The sequence below is a fragment of the Dipodomys spectabilis genome, unplaced genomic scaffold (assembly GCF_019054845.1).
Source record: "Dipodomys spectabilis isolate Male_0828 unplaced genomic scaffold, ASM1905484v1 ptg000125l, whole genome shotgun sequence".
Lineage (NCBI taxonomy): Eukaryota > Metazoa > Chordata > Mammalia > Rodentia > Heteromyidae > Dipodomys > Dipodomys spectabilis.
Window position 1 is genome coordinate 367,733 of NW_024870802.1, and position 19,110 is coordinate 386,842.

Here is a 19,110-nt window from a genome sequence, read left to right on the forward strand (position 1 = left end):
AAAGTGAGGAAATCAGAGAACCTATCACAAGGATTGAACAACTCTTTAAGTCTGTATTTTGGGGTGGGGAAAAATAGACAAGTGAACAGTTTGGAATTAGCCACGTGAAGTGTGATACTATGCTGTGTAACTGTTCCTGTAGTCCAGTGCTAGTCAAGCATCTACTGTTGAAGGACATTTTCTGATGACTCAATTAGGATCATTTGGGTGGTATTTATTTATTTATTTACTTCCAATATGTGGGGAGAGCCTCAATGAGCTTTGAATGGACTGGCTTTCACATTTCTCAGGGTAGTGGTATGTGTGTAGAGATCTGTATAATAGAAGAATGTCTACCATTAAATAGTAAGTATTTATGTTTAATGTTATATTCAGAGATGGAGTTTTGAAATGCATAAATTTTTAAGTGGCTGATTAGAAGTCCTTTGGTGAGCTACTCTAACAGTGTATCAGGCGCTCTGTCAGCCTGCCAGGAACAATGAATGAAAAGAGAAAAGAGACAGCCACTTCCCAAGACTTAGGTTTCAAGAAGCAAGATATCTGATACTGTTTGCCTCCTGGCTCTGTTGTCTATTGTTAATTTTCTTCCTCATATGTAATATTCACAGGTGAAGGTCCCAAAGTATCTTTTTTTTTTAAAGACCCACTAAAGAAGCCACTTTAAAGAGCAAGATATGCTTCTATTATGCTAACTGTTCATGCATAATACATCCACATACATGCAGTTTCTTTGAGACAGAGTGGCAAGTGGTTGTGCCAGAGAAAAAGTAATTACTTAGCAGTTTGAAAGTGAAAATGAGTCTCTTATTAACAGCAATCTATCCAGAAACAAAGAGCCAGGATCTTAGTTCCGATGACATGCCTTTCCAGCTAACACACAATACCTAGAATTTGGAGACTGCTACAAGACAGCTTGGGGTGGGGGTAGGGGACAGCTTCTACTTCTTTATGAACTGAAAACTGGAGGGAAAGAACTCTGAATTGGAAGAAAGAAAACACCAGAAGAGAAAAAAGAATGAAAGGAATTCCATGCTAGCAGGAATGAGTTATTGTGTTGCACCCTCCAAAGATAAAGGTAAGCATGTAGGAATCCAGAAAGCATAGACTTAACATACAAGGAACAATAGAATCGTGGATTATTTAAAAATGATGTGATGGTCCTCTCTCTGCACCACTGAGGATTCTGAAACAGGTAAAATTCAGATGCTATGCATGTTTAAATTGTTGAATTTTTAAACCTGATATAAAAAAGAATGAACTTGGAGAAAAATGGTGTGCGGTTAAAAATCCTTCTAGACTTAGCATGACTGCCTCTGCTAGCTGTTTCTGTAATAGGGTGGAATTTCTGTCATTATATGTAGTAGCTTTTTAAGTTGCTTGTTTTATTGTTGTTCTTTCCTGCTAGATTATAAATTTTATGCACACGTAGCATCTGTGATGCTCCTACCACATTTCCCTCTATTTTAACAGTGTCTGGCAGGTATAGGTACTCTATGGAAGGAATGATCACACTTAGTGATGACAGAACATCAGGAGTCTACTTCAGTAAATTGTAAGGTATATGTTTGCCTATGGATAGGTTGTCACTGCTCTGGGTAGTGTATATAGACAGTGCATACATGTAATTTTTGGGATACAAACTGCCTTTTTATAGGCAGGCAACCCTTTATAGTATTTGTGTATCAAGATAGAAATGAATGTTTACATTCGTGTAAGTTAGGCACAGAATGTTGAGATTTCTCTTGTATAAACTATCCACACAGCAAAATGGAGAGCTATCTGGGTCTCTCCATTGGTTGTCCAAACATAGTGGTCATTAGCAATGTCTGACCCTCTTTGGCAGGCCGGTAGGAGCTGCTAGGATGGGAGACTATCTTAAACAGGTTCTGTTGAATAAGAGTTTCCAACATCATGGCTTCTGATAAGGAGATGATACTTACCATTCACGGTAATGGGTGGTAAATGAGAGAGGAAAATTGAGCCCCTATTTGAAGATGCTAGTTCACACTGGAAGGACTTTCCTGTATGAACCTGTCAACCAGTGCTGGGACATCTGGGTAGGTCTCACAAGCCAGGTATGAGTCTGAGTGAAGCTCAAAGGAGAGATCTGGGAAACAGCCAAGACTTCTGATATTCAGGGCTTTCCTCCTCCAGTCAATTCATCACTTCATAAAGGGAGTCTGCAGAGTAAACCATTCATATTACCCAGCTTGATTACATCAGCCAGCACACAGGCCTCTGGGTTCTACCGTCGCCTTGAGCTGCAGAAAGTCGTTGAGCATCATAATTAAGTGACGTGGGCCCAAAAACATCTGTTGCTTTTGCAGAGTCTTCATGAGCAAGTCTCAGAACAAAAAGAAGCAGGTTTTTTTCTTTGCTTTTTCTTTCCTTTTTCTTTTTACAGATGGTGCAGCTGCATGTGCATGGAGGGAAGGGTGGGCTGGGGGAGGGGCTTCTGTGTGGCTCAAGAAGAAATGCTCTTCCATAAAGGCCCACAAACCTCCCTAACCTGTCTCTGATAGAATGAAGAATGAGAAGGAAATGGCAAGATGCCTTGATTCACCTGAAAGGACGAATTAGTGGACATTTGGAATTCTTGCTCAGTAAATGGTTACAATCCTTCAGATTTTGATCTGTTCTGGTTTGGAAGAAGTAATTTGCAGCATGTGTAAACCCCCCTCACCCGTAACACACACCCTTTTCAGCATAGCAGATGGTAAATTCAGTGGCTGCCAGTTCCATCACAATATGGTTGCAGAAAATAGAAAGCAAAGCCACATGAAGACCCCTGATAGAACACAGCTGGGGTTGGGAGACAGCCTGTGAATCTATTGGTGGTAACTAGAGCATTAGTGTGAGCTGAACTGTATAGAAACAAACCAGCAGAAACACCCCAGGTATGTAGCCTTTGCCACTCCTGACTTAGGCCCTGAGTCTAGCCAGGAATTGGGTTTCTCTTTGTGATCTAGACAAAGCACAGGCATTGTTGGGGGTGGGGTGGGGAGCGGAGTTGGCCAAACCAGCAGGAGTTTGGGGGAAGTCCAAAACAAACGGAAGACCTGGTCTAGAAAAGAAGAGGAACATTCTAGAATCTGCTGGGCAGCAGGCTCAGAGTTAGAGCCTGTATTGTATGGAGTAGACCACTTAGGTGGGAGAAGTTTATTTGAGACTCTAGAGCTTTGGCAAAGGGAAATTTAAATGACCGAAAGGGATAAAGTGTGTTTTACCTGTTAAATTGGTGGGAGCTAGCCTAGAAACATGTTAGATTTTTGTTTGTTTGTTTATGTAAGATAGATTCATCCTTGAAACCTAAATGAAACAATATGACATCTGTAAAAAATGATTTTCAGTTCAGCCCGACTCATTTTGAGGGTGCAGGTCAGAGCATCGCTGGTCTAGTCCTGTGCGCCCGCCTCAGGGTGTGGCAGGATGAGTTGTGTGAACAGAGATGGGCTTTTAACTCTTCAGTAGTTCTTTGAAGACTAAAAGAAAAATCGGAGTTGGTTGCTCTTTTCTTTATCTTTAATGTTTTAAACTAGGAAAGAGCAGAAAATAATACAAAAATACCCAAATGTACAGAATTAACTTACTGTTTTTTTTTTTTTTTTCTGTACTAAGGTCTAGGGTTTGAATGCAGGGCCTTCCTGTACTTGCTCTACTGTTGCTCCACTGTATGAGCCGTGCCTCCAAGCTGTTTTTTTGCTACATGTTTTGGAGATGGAGTCTTGCAGACTGTTCTGCTTAGGCTGGTTTCAAACTGCCATCCTCTGGTTCTGAGCCTTCTGAATAGTTAAGATTTGCGGGCATGAGCCACCAGTGTCCAGCCTTAACTGTTTTGTTTTTAAATTTTTAAAAAATGCTTGGTGCTGGTGGCTCACACTGTAATTCTATTAGCTACTCAGGAGGCTGAGATCTGAGGATCGTGGCTCAAAGCCAGTCCTGGCAGGAAAGTCCATGAGACTCTTCTCTGCAGTTTACCACCAGAAAACCAGAAGTGGTACTGTGACTCAAGTGGCAGAGCACTAGCCTTGAGCTGAAGAGCTGAGGGACAGTGCCCAGGCCCAGAGTTCAAGCCCCAAGACCGACTTAAAAAAAGCATTCATGAGGAGTGGTAGTCATTAGACACTATGTTGAAAATGAACTATACAACTTGTGGGTGGGGATGTGAGGGAAAACCCGAGAGTGCGAGGAAAGGGGTAACATTGTCCAAAAAGAAAGGTACTCTTCACCTGACTTACATAACCATAACCCTTCTGTACATCACCTTTGGAATAACAATAAAAATTTTTAAAAAACATTTGTGGATGCTGTGGATAAAATTGAAGATTTCTTTAGGCCTATTTTCCTCCTGTCCCCTAAGGGACAACTGCTGTTATAAGTTTGATTATATATTTTGCCATTTTACCTGTTCATATTTTAATATACCATGTATAATACATATGCACACATAGATCATAATGTATCATCTTTTTATATATACTCTATTCTTTGTGTACTTAAGGTATCATTTGATATATATTCTGCTGTTACTTTTAATCAACATGGTCTTTGAGACTTGTATTGACATACAAGTTTGATTAACTCATTTTCATTGCTGTGTAGTTTATTACATGAATAAGCTAGACTTTTTTTTTGGTTAATCTTGGGGTTTGAACTCAGAGACTCAAGCTTAGTCAGTTTGCTAGGCTGGCATTCTACACTTGAGCCAAGCCTCCAGCTCATCTTTTTGTTGGTTAATTGGTTATCAAGTCTTGAATACTCTGCTTTGGCTGGTTTTGAACTACAGTCTTCCATATCTCAGCCTCCTGAGTAGCTAAGAATACAGGTGTGAGCCAAGGGTATTTGACAACTTATTGTCATAATTGCCAAACATTTTGTACTATTTTGTGCTCATTATTAGGTACCTATACACTAGAAGAATTGAATATTTAGAATTTTGATAGTTTAGTTTCTAAGTATACGTACCAGTTCATCAACTGAAGAATGTGAGCTACCAGATTTTGACATGACATTTTTTTTTTTAGTCCAGTCTAGTAGATGAGAGTCTCACGGTTCCTTCTTTCAATTAAAAAAGTTTTTTTTTTGCCAGTCCTGGGGCTTGAAATCTAGGCCTAGGTGCTGTCCCTGAGCTGCTTTGTCTCGAGGCTAGCGCTATACCACTTGAGCCACAATTCTACTTCTGGCTTTTTGTGAGTAATTTATTAGAGATAAGAATCCCACGGACTTTTTTGCCCAGGCTTTGAGCCGCAATCCTCAAATCTCAGCCTCCAGAGTAGCTAGGATTACAGGCATGAGCCACTGGCGCCCGGTGAGAGTTCTCCTGTTTTAACTTTGAGTTTTCAAATTACTTGGTGCCATCACAATGTTTTGACCACTGAAATTTAAAATTTAAAACATCCAACAAGGCTGCAGATGTCCATTATGGTAGAATGCTTGCCTACTGCACTCAAGGCCCTAGGGTATGATCCTCAGTGCTACAAAAAATATATTTGTCTGACATGTTAGGAATCCAGCTTAGTGTTGTGCCTTATTTATATACTTCTTTTAAAGAACAAGGTATTACTAGAAGATTCACTTTTTAAGGATTACCTTAATAGTTTAATTTTAACTCTCTTTTTAAAAAGCTTTAGGCATCCTTTGAAGAAAAACATCCCTGTTTCATACTTCCGGATAAGAGTTTAGTTCTCATAATGAATACCTGTTTTTATATAAATCATTAATGCTCTTAGCACTTGTTGAAATGTAAGATACTTGCTTCCATTACTAGTGTAATGCTTTGATTGTTACTCCTGCTTGTTTATGGTCTTGCCAGCTAAAGTCTCTTCAGTGAACACCCCGACCTCTTTTGAATAAAATGTCAGTTTATATTTGGGAATGTTTTGCCTCCTCTCCTTTTTATTTCCCACCTTTTTCTATTCAAAATGCTGAAGACATGAAGAACACTTTTTGTTGGGTGAGAGAGGGCACAGTGGTGTGTCAGCACTTTTTCTTCATTTGCTTGTCCTCCCATTTGTTTCCAAGATGACATCAGCATTGTGGGTGGTTAAAACCTGACACGCAGGAGCAGGGTGGTCACTGTTTACCTTCCCCAAAATGAAGCACAAGCACTGCTCTAAAGAGAAAATACATTTGAACTCAAGGATGGCCTGTTGATCTGGTGTTCATACAATGAGGGTAGGGAGTCTCGTTATATTAGAAGATCCACGAATATTGGCCAGATACAAAATAACTACCTGTACCATGCTAGTTAAGCAATACACAAACCATGTATCATTAGAGTTCATAAGACACATTTTGTTTTTAAAAAAATTGCTATTGCTTATGTTTACTTTTGATGCTCACCTTTCGAGACTTAAAATTTATGAAGTTTAACATTTCCCTTTTTTTCTCATTTCAGTGTGACAAAATTAGGCAAGAACGAGATGAAGCTGTTAAAAAACTGGAAGAATTTCAGAAAAGTACGTAAGCATTTCAGTGAAAATAGTACAGACACATAACTTTCGGAATTGTTCAATAGGCAAGAACTTGTTTATTACATTAGGCATGCAACCAAGAAAACAGAAATTGTCCCATTTTCCCTGGAATTACTGTGAGTTTTAGAGAAATGCAGTGAACATTATTGTTATTATAAAATCTTGAGCCTGTTATAAGAAAACTTTGCTATATTAAAAAGTCAAAGGAAAGCAAAAAATGAGTTTATTTTGACTCCTTGAGAGAAGTCAGTGATAGTATTTTATAGTCTCTCCTTTCTGGCTTTTTTATTTGTCTTCTATATCTTTTACAGAAAAAAATTTTTGCATTCTATTTTGTAGCTTACTTTTTTTTCTGGTAAACTGTATTTTGTCATCTTGGTTTGTTTGTAGACTGATGCATCAGTTTAAATTGTTAATGGTTTATATAATAGTACCATAATGTATTTATTCCATCATCACTTTATTTGTTTTTTAACTTTTATAAATAATACCTCAGAAAATATTCTTACAGCTTTATAGTAATCTGATTAGTTTTCATAGGTTAATTAGGAAGAAAGGAATAACACTAGAGTTCTACTGTACAGCTTTGGGTCCATAGCTAACACAAGATTTTGTACTTAAAAGTGTCTTAAGATTAGAATAGATCTTACGTTAAGTGTTCTAAAATAAATAAGGGTTGAGGATGTAGTTAAGTGGTAGTTTAGCACTTTGCTGAGCATGTGTCAAGACCTAGGTTTGATCCCCAACACTGTAAAATAAATAAGATAAATAAGTAATGAAAATGAGTAGAGTAGAAGGGAACTTTGGGATAGGTATGGCCATGACTTTGGTCATGGTCATAGTTTCACACGTGTATACTTAAGCTCAAATTCATCAAGTTATGTTACTCACAGGGCACTTATACCTCAATAAGATTTTTTTTAAGGCAAAGCAATAACAGGTTTGCAGAGTTTAGACATTCTACAAGCACACGTGTTTGAAGTAGGTCTTTCCCTATGGCAGGTTTTAATCCCATAAAAGCTGCAATAACTGTCTTCTAAAATTTTGGTATTTTTTAAATGTGTCATAAATCTGGTATTTATCTTCCAAGATAGAACATAACCAATGAGATCCAGAATGTGAGATGGGAATAGAAAGGAGGCATGGCAGGGCAAATGCTCCTCTCTCGGAAGAAAGGCCCTTCTCTGTCATTCTCCAGAGGTGATGCTGTATCGTCAGGCCACTTGATTCTGTCATAAAACCTTGACTGGGTAACTACACCATGAATCATTTTACCCTTCTGGAAGGTGAAATAGCTGTAAAAGTGCAGCCTTATAGTTAAATAACTAGTGTATTCAGTACCTGGCTCTAACCAAGAAAAATCTGAGAGTAATCTAGTTGGTGGTGTTGCCTGTCTGAGAGACCAGTGTGCTGGAATAGAAATACCCCTTATTTGTGAATGCATGACTCACAATTGCAGGAGCCTTTCTCCTTCCTTAAAGTAGGGGTGATGGGACTAGGCTTACACTGGTGCTGACACTGCGCACATTTGAAAGACTGATCCAGTTCCACCGTTACATCTGTTTGAATTATTAATAGTGGATTGGTGTATTGTGTGCAGTGAAGATAGTTCAAGTTTCCTGTGGTAGGATTTATCACAAGATGTTTTGATCTAGGTAGATAGAAGGGATTTGGTCTCCTGCATTATGTAAAATGAGTAACACTTTTCATCTATCATTTCCTTTTTCCTTTTGTCTTCTAAGTACCTAGGGTAGTTAAAAAAAAAATTTCTCCCTAGAAGCAACTCAGAGTAAGACTTGTAAGGTTAGTACAATAATACCATTCATTTAATTTTTCATTTTATTAAGCCTGCTTAAAAAAATTTGGATGGCAGGAAAATGACTATTATTTATTTGGTCTTGAAGCAAAAATAAACAAACAAAACCCCCAAGCAACAAAAGACAGTAGGAAGTAAGAAAACTTCAGATATTTCTTTAAAATTATATCCAAGATAAATGGTTCATGGCTTTTGAATGGACTGTAGGGCTGGAAATCTGGGAGAGAATTGCTAGACTGTATTACTACTGGAGAGCCCCAGAATTTATGTAGCCCTAAGAAAGTTTCTGCATCAGTAAAGTTGGGATGTTCGACCATGCTATGTAGATGGGAGGCTAAAATGAGAGAATGCACACAAATAGTATCAACACTGGATCTGGAGTGTAATGAGAACTTGATCTGTTTTAGTTGCTCTTGCCGCCATTTTAACCTATGGAAGTATCCAGTGCCCAAACTCCACTCAGTATTGAGTCCATTCCATTAACAGTTAGGAAATTGGTCCTGTACAAATCTGCACATTTGCATACCTGGGGGGGCGGAGTTTCTTTTGGTAAACAGTTGAAATCTGAAATCCTTGTGCTTATTTACCTGCTTACTTATTTCTCGAAGTGTGAGAAGAACATGTTGAGTAGGATTCAGGGAAAGCTTTGTCAGGCCATCAAGCTCTGCTCGCCCTAGTTTAGTCTGCCTTTTCTAGGGTAAATATGTCACTACCCATATTTCATGCCACTCTTGGCCCTCTGCCAGTTCCCCCTGAGCCCGCCTCCTAGTCTTTCTACACAAAGAACACTCCCCAGAGCAAAGCTGTGTGCCCTGGAGGCCAGATTCCCATGAAAGGAGAAGTCACTAGAGTCCTTTCTCATTGATTTGAGACCACAGCATTAGATCTTGTGTTCTATTTCAGGGCACAGCAGACCACCAACCACCTGGCTGCTTTCTTGCCTCATGAAAACCTGTCTCAATGATCTGACCTTGAAGGAGAATTTGTGTTATGTGTGGGTTTTAGAGAGGAGTTTTGCTCTGAAAGCAACACCATTGGGGTTGACCTTTAACTAGACTAATGAAAGAAGACTGTGGAAAAAGGGAGTTGTCTAGAAATGGTCTTGGCTGGGCTTTCTCAGTTGAAGCTCTGTTCTTTGGAATGTTACTTCTCTGGGCTTCTGGTGTTGTGCAGAGACAAGTTGCTATGATGATCCCCTTTGTAGGATGCGATAAGGATTCCTGGAAAACCCACATGAAGGATCAGCATGAGGCTGGACAGTCAGGTTTACTGACAGTGAGCACTCGGATAAGAGGATGTGCACAAGCCAATGTAGCCTGATAGGTTTTTCAGTCCTTCAAACAAACACGAGTACCTTCTTGTGTTGTTCTAGACACAAGGGAACCAGAAATGCATGAAGCAAAGTTCTGCTTTAATATTCTGTGAATAGAACACAGAAACAAATTCAAACAAGCAAACCAAACAAAAGCCAGTTATCTGCAGTGTGACCTGCATTCAGTGATGTATATGTAGGAGTACAGTAGTTTGAAGTCACAGAGGAAGGATGTACTGCTAATTCAGCTAGCTGAGGCAAATGATGGTTGGCAGGCTTTTAGGCTATACTTTTGAATTCACAGGATCTTAATTATTTTTTTCTTTTGGTACCAGTCTTGGGGCTTGAACTCAGGGCCTGGGTGCTATCCCTGAGTTTCTTTTGGTCAAGGCTAGCACTGTATCACCTCAGCCAGGGCTCTACATCTGGCTTTTGTTGTTGTCTTATATATGTATCTCACACTTTTTTGCTTGGGCTGGCCTCAAACCAGGAACCATGCTACTTAGATCTCAGCCTCCTGAGTAGCTAGGACTATAGGTGTGAACCACTGGTGCCTAGCTCTTAATTTTTTTTTCATGCCAAGTGTCAAAGTTATTCAAAAGTGAGAAAATACATACGAACCTTCATGTGTCCTATCAACCAGCTGTAAATAGTTACCAATGCAAACCTGTCATCTTGATTATTTGCTTGCATATCTACTCGTACCCACCTCATATTACTATAAAACTGATGCCAATTGTTGTATTATTTTAATATTTGCTATCTATGAATATTTCAGCCAGAATTTCTAAAAGACTAGTTTGTTTTCAAAGCATAACTGCAACATCAGAGGACTTTACTTAAGCTTATCTTAAAAAAAAAAAAAAAAGGACTTCTTGTTGTCTGAGACTCAATTGTCACCAGCACAGTGGCTGCGAATTAGGATTTTACAGAACAAGCTTACATTCAAGACCAAAAGGTCAGTTATTACATGAACAGCCAAAGCTTTTGTATTTTCTTTTTTCTTTCTTTCTTTTTTTTAGCTTTTGTATTTTCTTTCCTCTTTTTCTCATCTCCCTTCCATTTTTTCCTTTCTCTTCCCTTCTTTTTCTTTTCTTTTAGTTTTTTGAATTTCAGTTCTTCAAAAGGTACATATTTTTTGTTTTGTGTCTTGTGACTTGACTTTCGGGTTTGGAAATGAGGTTATATATTTTTTTCAAGATGTAAATTGCCTTTAAAATATATTATTCCCTTTTGAACTTGGAAAGTTGATAGGCAGGTTTCTTTGCTTACCAGTTTAGCATTGGGATAATAGTTTTTTTTTTCCCCTCTTTTTTCCTTCTTTTTCTTCCTCTTTTCTTTTTAGAAATAAGGTCTTAGTATGTAGACCAAGTTGACCTTGAACTCACAAACATTCTTCCTCAGCTTCCTGAACACTAGGTTTATGGGTGTGTTCTACCAAACATGACAGGTTGGGATAGTTTTTTAAACTAAATGAAGCACAATTTAAAGATTTCTTCTGGTCCCCCTTTGAGAAAGACATAAAACCCCAACCTGATAGAGTACACAAACTCCAAATTGGAGAAGATGTTAGTGAGTCCTACCTCGCCATGTTTATCAAGTTAAATCACAGTGTAGCTCTTTACAAAATGTTTAGAGAAATGAATGTTTCTTTCTCCTCCCTTTTCAATCTTCATGCTAGGCCCAAACCTCACCACTGCAGAATGATTTTTCTTACGCTTTCATGAGCAAGAATGTTATTGAATAAAAAAGTCAAATTCCTGTGAAAAATGCAGAGTGTTTATGTTTTTGTTATGAGAGTAGAAATACCAGATTGTGGCAGAAGATGTCAAGTAGTTAAGGCTAAAAATTCAAAGTAATATTTGATGTTGTAAAAAATTGTATAGGTTTCTTTTCTCTTTCCTTCACATTTTTGAAGAACCTACCTTGTAAACATAGTGATAAAATGCCAGGAATATTAGGATTTTAAGGAAATAATAGAGCCTATTATTTAAACTACAATATAAAAGGCAATTATATTGATGAAGAGCTACATGGGCTTTGTGTGTGTGAATAAACTTGGCCTGTGTTCAGCTTCTATTTGTTCTTCTGGCATAAACACATATTGTGTGTGATTCCACTTTAATGGGGACCCGTTTGTATGCCAAGCAGCTGCATTTTAGGACCTATTGCGTGATTTCATAGCTCTCTGAAAATTGGTTCTATTCAGAACAAGAGATAGAAGAGGACAAGGAGGGGGGGTGGTGTGGAGGGGGGGAGCTTCAACACACAATCATTTCTTTTCAATTGGAGCCAGAAAGGTTGATGACAACATGACCATTGTGTTATAATGATAAGACCGCTAAGGCATCTGTACCGCTCATCAAGGCTTTCACTCCGCAGCAGATACAATTTAATTCACTGCTCCGTCAGCAGCGCTGATACCATTATGCCGTCTGTCTGCACAGTTATAATCACTGTCCTCTGAGAAATGCAGTTGGAAATGATCTTGAGCAGTCAAAGAAACTCTCAATTAAGGCTGCCACTTCCAATGTGTCAGATTGTGTCTTATGCACTTGGTACAATTTTCACTTCCAATCCTGTTTATTTACAATGTCTACCAGTAATTACGCTTAACGTGTCATTTAGTGAGGGGGGCCCCTGCCAAGCCGATTGTTGGGTGCTGCTGTACCATTGAGTGGGAGTTTCTCGAAGTCAATGCCATCAGCAGCTTTTAGGCCCTGATGGGATGCAGTAGTGATGTTGATAATGCAAGTATCGTGCTCATCAAGTCATAATTAGATGCCACTCAAATGTGCCACTTGTAATAACAGTGTTGATTCATGTTTTTCTCGGTGACTGCAACTACTAATTAGTTAAGTGGTTTTTGGTTGGCCTGCATTTGCGGCAGATTATTATTACCCCTGAAAAAAAAATGTCAAGGTTAGAGATGTTTCTGGCCATTTAGTGCTGCTTTATGAATTTGAATATTAACATAATAAGAACTTTGGGCAGACTTAGGAAGTAATACATTTTTTTGTATTTAATTTGGAGAGAAAAATTTTTCCCCTGAGTTTAATTATAATTGCAGGTTAATTAAGCGTAAATGAAGCAAAAGTAATCTCTCTTTGTGTTATGTGAGCCCAGTGCTTTTTTTTTTCTTTTTTTTTTTTTGCCTAACTTTGTTGGGTTTCACATTTGGATGAACTCTAATTTTTTTTTTAAAGCTAAACAAATGTCAATTAAGATACATGTCTACAGTATGTCTTAACTAGAAATATGGGTGGGAGGAATTGACATTTTTCTTTACTTGATTTTCAAAGTGTAGTTCAAGTTCTAAACTACTGGGTAGCCTTGTCTTAGTTTACATGAGCCAGCTACCGAAAAAGTAAAAAACCTAATTTTTTATGTTGATATCAGGTAAAATTTAGTTTTTCTTCTGATCCTATTCACAGTCTTTTATGCAAATATGAATTAGCACCTGGTTTCATCGCATAGTACATGAATCTTGGCATTATACTTTTTGGTCTTGGGGTTTGAAGAAATGGCAGTCATTCATTTGAAAGATTCTTAGCTAAGTTGCCCTATTGCTATTTTAGCCATAAACTCAATTTATTTTCCTTCTATTTCATATAAGACAGCTTTTCTTCTTAGATCCATATGTCATATCCCGCTGAGGATGGCCACTGTATATGCGGGAGATTCTTTTGCTTAAATTAGCAGATATATCTCTGAAGGTATGAATAGTTACACAGAAAAGAGACTCTTTAGATCTGGCACTAGTAGCTCACACTGTAATCCTAACTACTCAGGAGGCTGGGGTCTTGATTATGGTTTGAACCTACCCAGGACAGGAAAACCCATGAGATTCTTATCTCAAGTTAACCACCAAGAAGTGGGGCTGTGGCTCAAGAGGTAGAGCACCAGCCTTGAACAAAAAGCTAAGAGACAGCACCTAGATCCCGAGTTAAAGACCCAGTACACACACACACACACACACACACACACACACACACACACACACACACACACACACACACACACACACACACACACACACACACACACACACTGACCCTTTAAAAAAAATCGAAATAGCTTTTTATAAATGTATGGAATAGTAGCAAAAGTTATTGGATGGATTTTTTTTTTTTCTTTTTGCATTCCGGTATCAGCTGAGATTTAATCAGGATGGCTTCTGAGAAACTTATTTTAATGCTGGCTAAAAGGCCTGCAAGAAATAGAATTGCAGTATTCTTAATCATGGGATGATGTGTGGGCTACTGGAATAGCTAACTAATCTCTGAATGCTAAGACTTTCCCCCTTCATTCCTAGTTTCTCACATGGTTATAGAGGAAGTTAATTTCATGCAGAACCATCTTGAAATAGAGAAGACTTGTCGAGAAAGTGCAGAAGCCTTGGCAACAAAGGTGAGCCTCTTCGAATGGATGATTTGTACCTGAGCTTTCTTATATCACCCCAGTTGTCTAAAGAATGCCGTGTTTGCTGTTTTGCTTTTCTTCCTATCTAGTCACTTATTTGCACTGATGAGGAAGAAAATGTTCTAAGGTCTCAGAATCTTGGAATATGATTATGTAAATACCTGCTTCCATGCAGAGGTTACTTTGATTGTAGAAGATTCATTTATGCTGTTCAAAGCCTGTGAAAAAATGCCCCAGAGTATCTAGTTTGTTGGAAGACTTTCCAGATGTCTTTGCATTTGGTTAAAATGCTACCCAAGTTTAAAACTAACCTGGTGTGACCTAAGCGTGATGAATGTTTTCTGTTTGTATCGGATGAGAATGTCCGCCTCCAGCCTTACATCTCAGGTGATTATTTCTGAAAGCAGAGTGAGGGCATGCGAGAGGTGACCTCCAGTGCTCTGCTGATTGCTTCTAGCTGATGAATTTACCAAGTGTGTAATTTTCTATATTCTATCTCATCAGAAGTGCATTATTATTAAAGAATGTTTTTATCTCTGTCTTCTGTATTTTGGGTTGGGTAAAATGCATCTGAACCGCTTCATCAGAAAATGGATTACAGCAATTTTCAACCAAATTTCATTAGTAATTCCAGTTGGGCTCTTCTCACGCCCCCCCCCCCCCCACTTTCCTTTCCCTCCTGTCACCCTCCTCTGAAGTATTACTTTGGATGTGACTGAAATCCTATTCCAATAAATAATAAATAAATTTAATTCGCATGCATTAGCAGTATCCTTGCCCCAGAGGTTTTTGCTTAATTGTTTGCATAAAGATATTGCATTAGCATTCATAAGCTATGCAATCAGAGCCTAACTAACTTAAGAATATAAATTTATGTAACTTCTCTCCTGTTACTTGCCTGGTAAATACATAGCATTGCAGGCCCTTGCTTGGAAAACAACTATAACCCAGACTCTCTTTACCTCCTTCTTACTCCTATTGGAAATCCTCCTGGATTTCACTGGTCCCAAGATGTCATGTGAATTCTCTTTTCATTTTCTTTATCTCTTTTGGAACAAGAAGAGCAAAAAAATATATTTGGAGCACACTAGCTACTCTGAATCTTCCAGTACCTTAAGATAGTCTCTGTATTTTCTCTTGTTATGAACAAATTTCTGTTGCAGTAGCACAACCAAGTGAGGACATTGACCTCCTTTTTGGGATGGGCCAAATGTGTAGGGAGCAAAGGTTTAGGAGCAATGTATATGTTTCATCCCTGGCTATGTTATTGGTGCATATAGGGTCCTAGCATGGAAGTTCTGTTTCTCTCGGTGCAGTCTCTTGTTAGGGATTCCATGGACTAGAGTTAGGACTGGAACAACTTTAGGAATGGCCTATTTTTTTTTTCATGATGCCTTGTAATTCTTAGTCCACCTATGGGCCCCCTTTAAGAATTTTCTAGTCTCTACTCCCTTTAACAGGTGGGTTTTGGGTGACAGAATTCACGTCTTTATCTGCAATAGCTTATTTGATCTTCATGTCTGTGGAGAGAGCCTATGCACAGAGAGTCTAAGGCTAACTCACATGAACCTTAGCTTGCTGATGGGAAAACAGATACAGTAAGATTAGGTTGGTTCTAGAGACAGAGAGAGAGTTGGTTACTGAGGTAGGTTGTATATAGAATGTTACGTGACTGTGCACCAGTGATTCTTAGTGTTGATGTTCATCAGACTCTCCTGGGAAGCTCTGGGAGAGTCCTGTACAGGGGTTCCAGGAAGGAGATGTTTGGTTCAGGGTTTAACACTGAAACCTTAAATGTTCTCCATGGCTTCTGAAATGCAGCGTTGGAAACCTTTAGTTTAAATATTAGGAGGGAGAATTACAAACTGCCTTGACTTTCCCCCCTTTTTTTCTTAAAGTGGTCCTTTCTATAAACATTCAGAAAGATGGCACAGCTTGGGAATTGCAAGAAGGCTTTCATTTGTGGAGGCTGTGCTGTAGTGTTCATGGTTCAAAGTACCCACGACATTTGCCTGAACTTTGCATCCTGAGGAAGAGAGATTTGAACCCACAAGGTTCTTAGCCTAGATCCTCTAGTCTAAAGTAGGGAGACAAAAGCTGGGGCTAGAGAATGAGGACAGGATAAAGGTGTGTTGATGTCCTGAGCAGTGCTTTCCAGTCCTCCCAGAAAGCACCGGTGTGCAAGGGTTCATGGCCTTTCTAAAACCTTGTTCTTAATTTCCCAAAGATTTAGGGAAACCATTTGGGCTCTATAACATGCCACTTGGGGTACGTTTAGGCCCCACATTTTATTGAGATATGGGCCACATCTCCCAGATTGAAATGAGCAGTGAGATACCCAGAGGCTTGAATTATGATGATCGCAAATGCAGGGCCAAATTGCCATATTGAACTTAACTCTGGTATAAGGTTTAAATGCAGAAAGAGCAGTTAGCTTCCCATTGAATTATGTTCACCTCTTTCTAGTATTTTTTTTTTTTTTTTTTTGCCAGTCATGGGGCCTGAGCTCTGGGCCTGGGCACTGTCCCTCAGCTCTTCAGCTCAAGGCTAGCACTCTACCACTTGAGCCACAGTGCCACTTCTGGCTTTTTCTGCTTATGTGGTGCTGAGGAATCGAACCCAGGGCCTCAGGCATGCAAGGCAAGCACTCTACCACTGAGCCACCTTCCCAGCCCTCTTTCTAGTATTCTTAAATATAGCACCTGTCTTGGTGGCCTGGCCAGTGGCTTTAGCAAGGAACTATGTTTGTGTTTCTGCAGCCCAGATCCTACTCTACATTAGAGAAAAATAGTTGATTAGTTACTTCGATATGTGTAAATAAGAGAAAGCCTTTTGTTTTCCAGTCTTGGGAAGAGAAAGCATTTTAAAAAACACCTATTTTTCTTCTGTGGATATTGGGCCAAGTTTAATCTTTGTATGTGCTTTATACTACATATTTGTGCACAGAAGCATGTTAGCTAAAGACAGTGATGAATAGTTGAGTAACTAAAGTTAAAAACCCACTCATTTCTTTGCCAGGGAATAATAAATACATTTACAAATTAAGATTCCTTTTTGCTGCTGCATTAGAAGTCTTTTTGAAGTGTTATTCGGGCTCTGAACAGATAGCAGAAATCCATCTTGGACTAGCTTAGGCAAAGAAAAGGAGAAATGAAAGAACAGACAGTATATTGGAGATTCCTATTGGATCTATAAGCCAGGAGCAATTTGGGAATGGGCTGGAGACAAAGACTGAGGCCCTGGGGAGATCCTTTCTCTATTAGTTTTCCCTGCCTCTTTGAACATCAGCTCTATTTGTGGATTGACTGAGACTACTTTCTCTTCTTAACTCTGTAGTGGAATATGGTCATCAGTACCACTCAATAGCCAGACATAGAGCAATTCATTTCTGTCTTCTAGCCTTCAGATTTTTATAGGAAAGAGCTAATTGGCCAAGCTTGGGTCATGTGTCTAATCCCTGGATTGGCTACAGCCAATAAGATGAAGAACATTTTGTTTGTGTGTATGTGTGTATGTTCGTGTGGAAAGTAGTTGGGGGGAAGGGGGTTCCACAAAAACCAGGTAAACAATGAAGAAGAATTGTAATGCCTCCAAAGAGATAGCACTCTGTCAGATTTGTATGACATAAAGCACGTTTATAAAGACAATTATGATAGAAATATTAGTATTTCATCTGAATTCCTTATAGTTCTTATTGGTTATGCTTGCTTAGTATCTTCACTTACACTGGCTGTAATCCAGGTGTCAGGTTTTACTTAAAGTAATAAATTTAATATTAAAATGCATGCATAATGCCCTGTTTAATGAGTTCTAATTGTTATGCCCTGCTGTGAATGTTGATGAATACGTAAGACAAAAATACACTTAATTCGTCTATTGTTTAAAAATCCAAGAACCTCATTTGACTGCTGTTAAAATAACCGTTTTTGTATTTTGTCTTAGCTAAATAAAGAAAATAAGACACTAAAAAGAATCAGCATGTTATACATGGCCAAGCTGGGACCAGACGTAATAACGGAGGAGATAAATATCGACGAGGAGGATTCAGCCACCGACACAGAAGGTGCAGCTGAAATGTGTGTCTCAGTCCAGTGTCAGAAGCAAATCAAAGGTGAGATTCTACACTTCACTCCTGAGAACTTTCTTGAGGCCCATTACCATAATACTTCTTGCTTCGACTGTACATGAGAACTTTAAACACGATAGTGTCTGGCTCTTACTGTCCCGCAATTCTGATTTACCTGATTGGCCTGGGATGTGTATGTGTGTGTGTGGTGGGAGGATGGGGGAGTCCTAACTAAGAATCATGACGGTGTATAACATTTGTGAGTTGCTTTCTTGTTTGGAATTAGGTACTTTTGAAGGTGTTGTCTGTGTAAAAGTAGTCATATACCACATCTTTAAGAGTAAACCATGCACCAACCTTTTTTTTTTTTTGTTTTGGGTCCAGTCGTGGGGCCTGAACTCTGGGCCTGGGCGCTGTCCCTCAGCTCTTCAGCTCAAGGCTAGCGCTTTACCACTTGAGCCACAGCGCCATTTCTGGCTTTTTTCTTTTTGCTTATGTGGTGCTGAGGAATTGAACCCAGGGCCTCAGGCATGCAAGGCAAGCACTCTACCACTCAGCTACCTTCCCAGTCCCCTATTTTTATTATGTGAAAGAAACTATGGATAAAAGTACATGTAGTAGGGCTGGGAAGGTAGCTCAGTGGTAGAGTGCTTGCCTTGCATATTTGAGGCCCTGGGTTCAATTCCTCAGCACCACATAAGCAGAAAAAGCCAGAAGTGGCACTGTGGCTCAATTGGTAGAGTGCTAGCCTTGAGCTGAAGAGCTGAGGGACAGTGCCCAGACCCAGAGTTCAGACCACATGACCAGCAAAAATAAATAAATAAATAAAGTATACATAGTAAAGCCAGGTGCTGGTAGATCATGCTTGTAATCTTGGCTACTCTAGAGGCTGAGATCTGAGGATTGCAGTTTGAAGTCAGCCCAGGGCAGGAAAGTCCCTGGGACTCTTATGTCTAATTAACCACCAAAAAACTGGAAGTGATCATTTGACTCAAAGTGAGAGAGCTCTAGCCTTGAGCAG

The 19,110-nt window shown here is 39.2% G+C and overlaps 1 protein-coding gene across 1 annotated transcript in view; it reads left to right on the plus strand.

The window, feature by feature from the left end:
- Positions 1–19,110, plus strand: part of Shtn1 (shootin 1) — a 98,528-nt gene that overhangs the window by 18,762 nt on the left and 60,656 nt on the right. Inside the window, exons 3-5 of the mRNA XM_042689124.1 lie at positions 6,398–6,458; positions 13,917–14,011; positions 17,966–18,134. Coding sequence (XP_042545058.1) covers positions 6,398–6,458; positions 13,917–14,011; positions 17,966–18,134 — 325 coding nt within the window. The remainder of the gene's footprint in view (positions 1–6,397; positions 6,459–13,916; positions 14,012–17,965; positions 18,135–19,110) is intronic.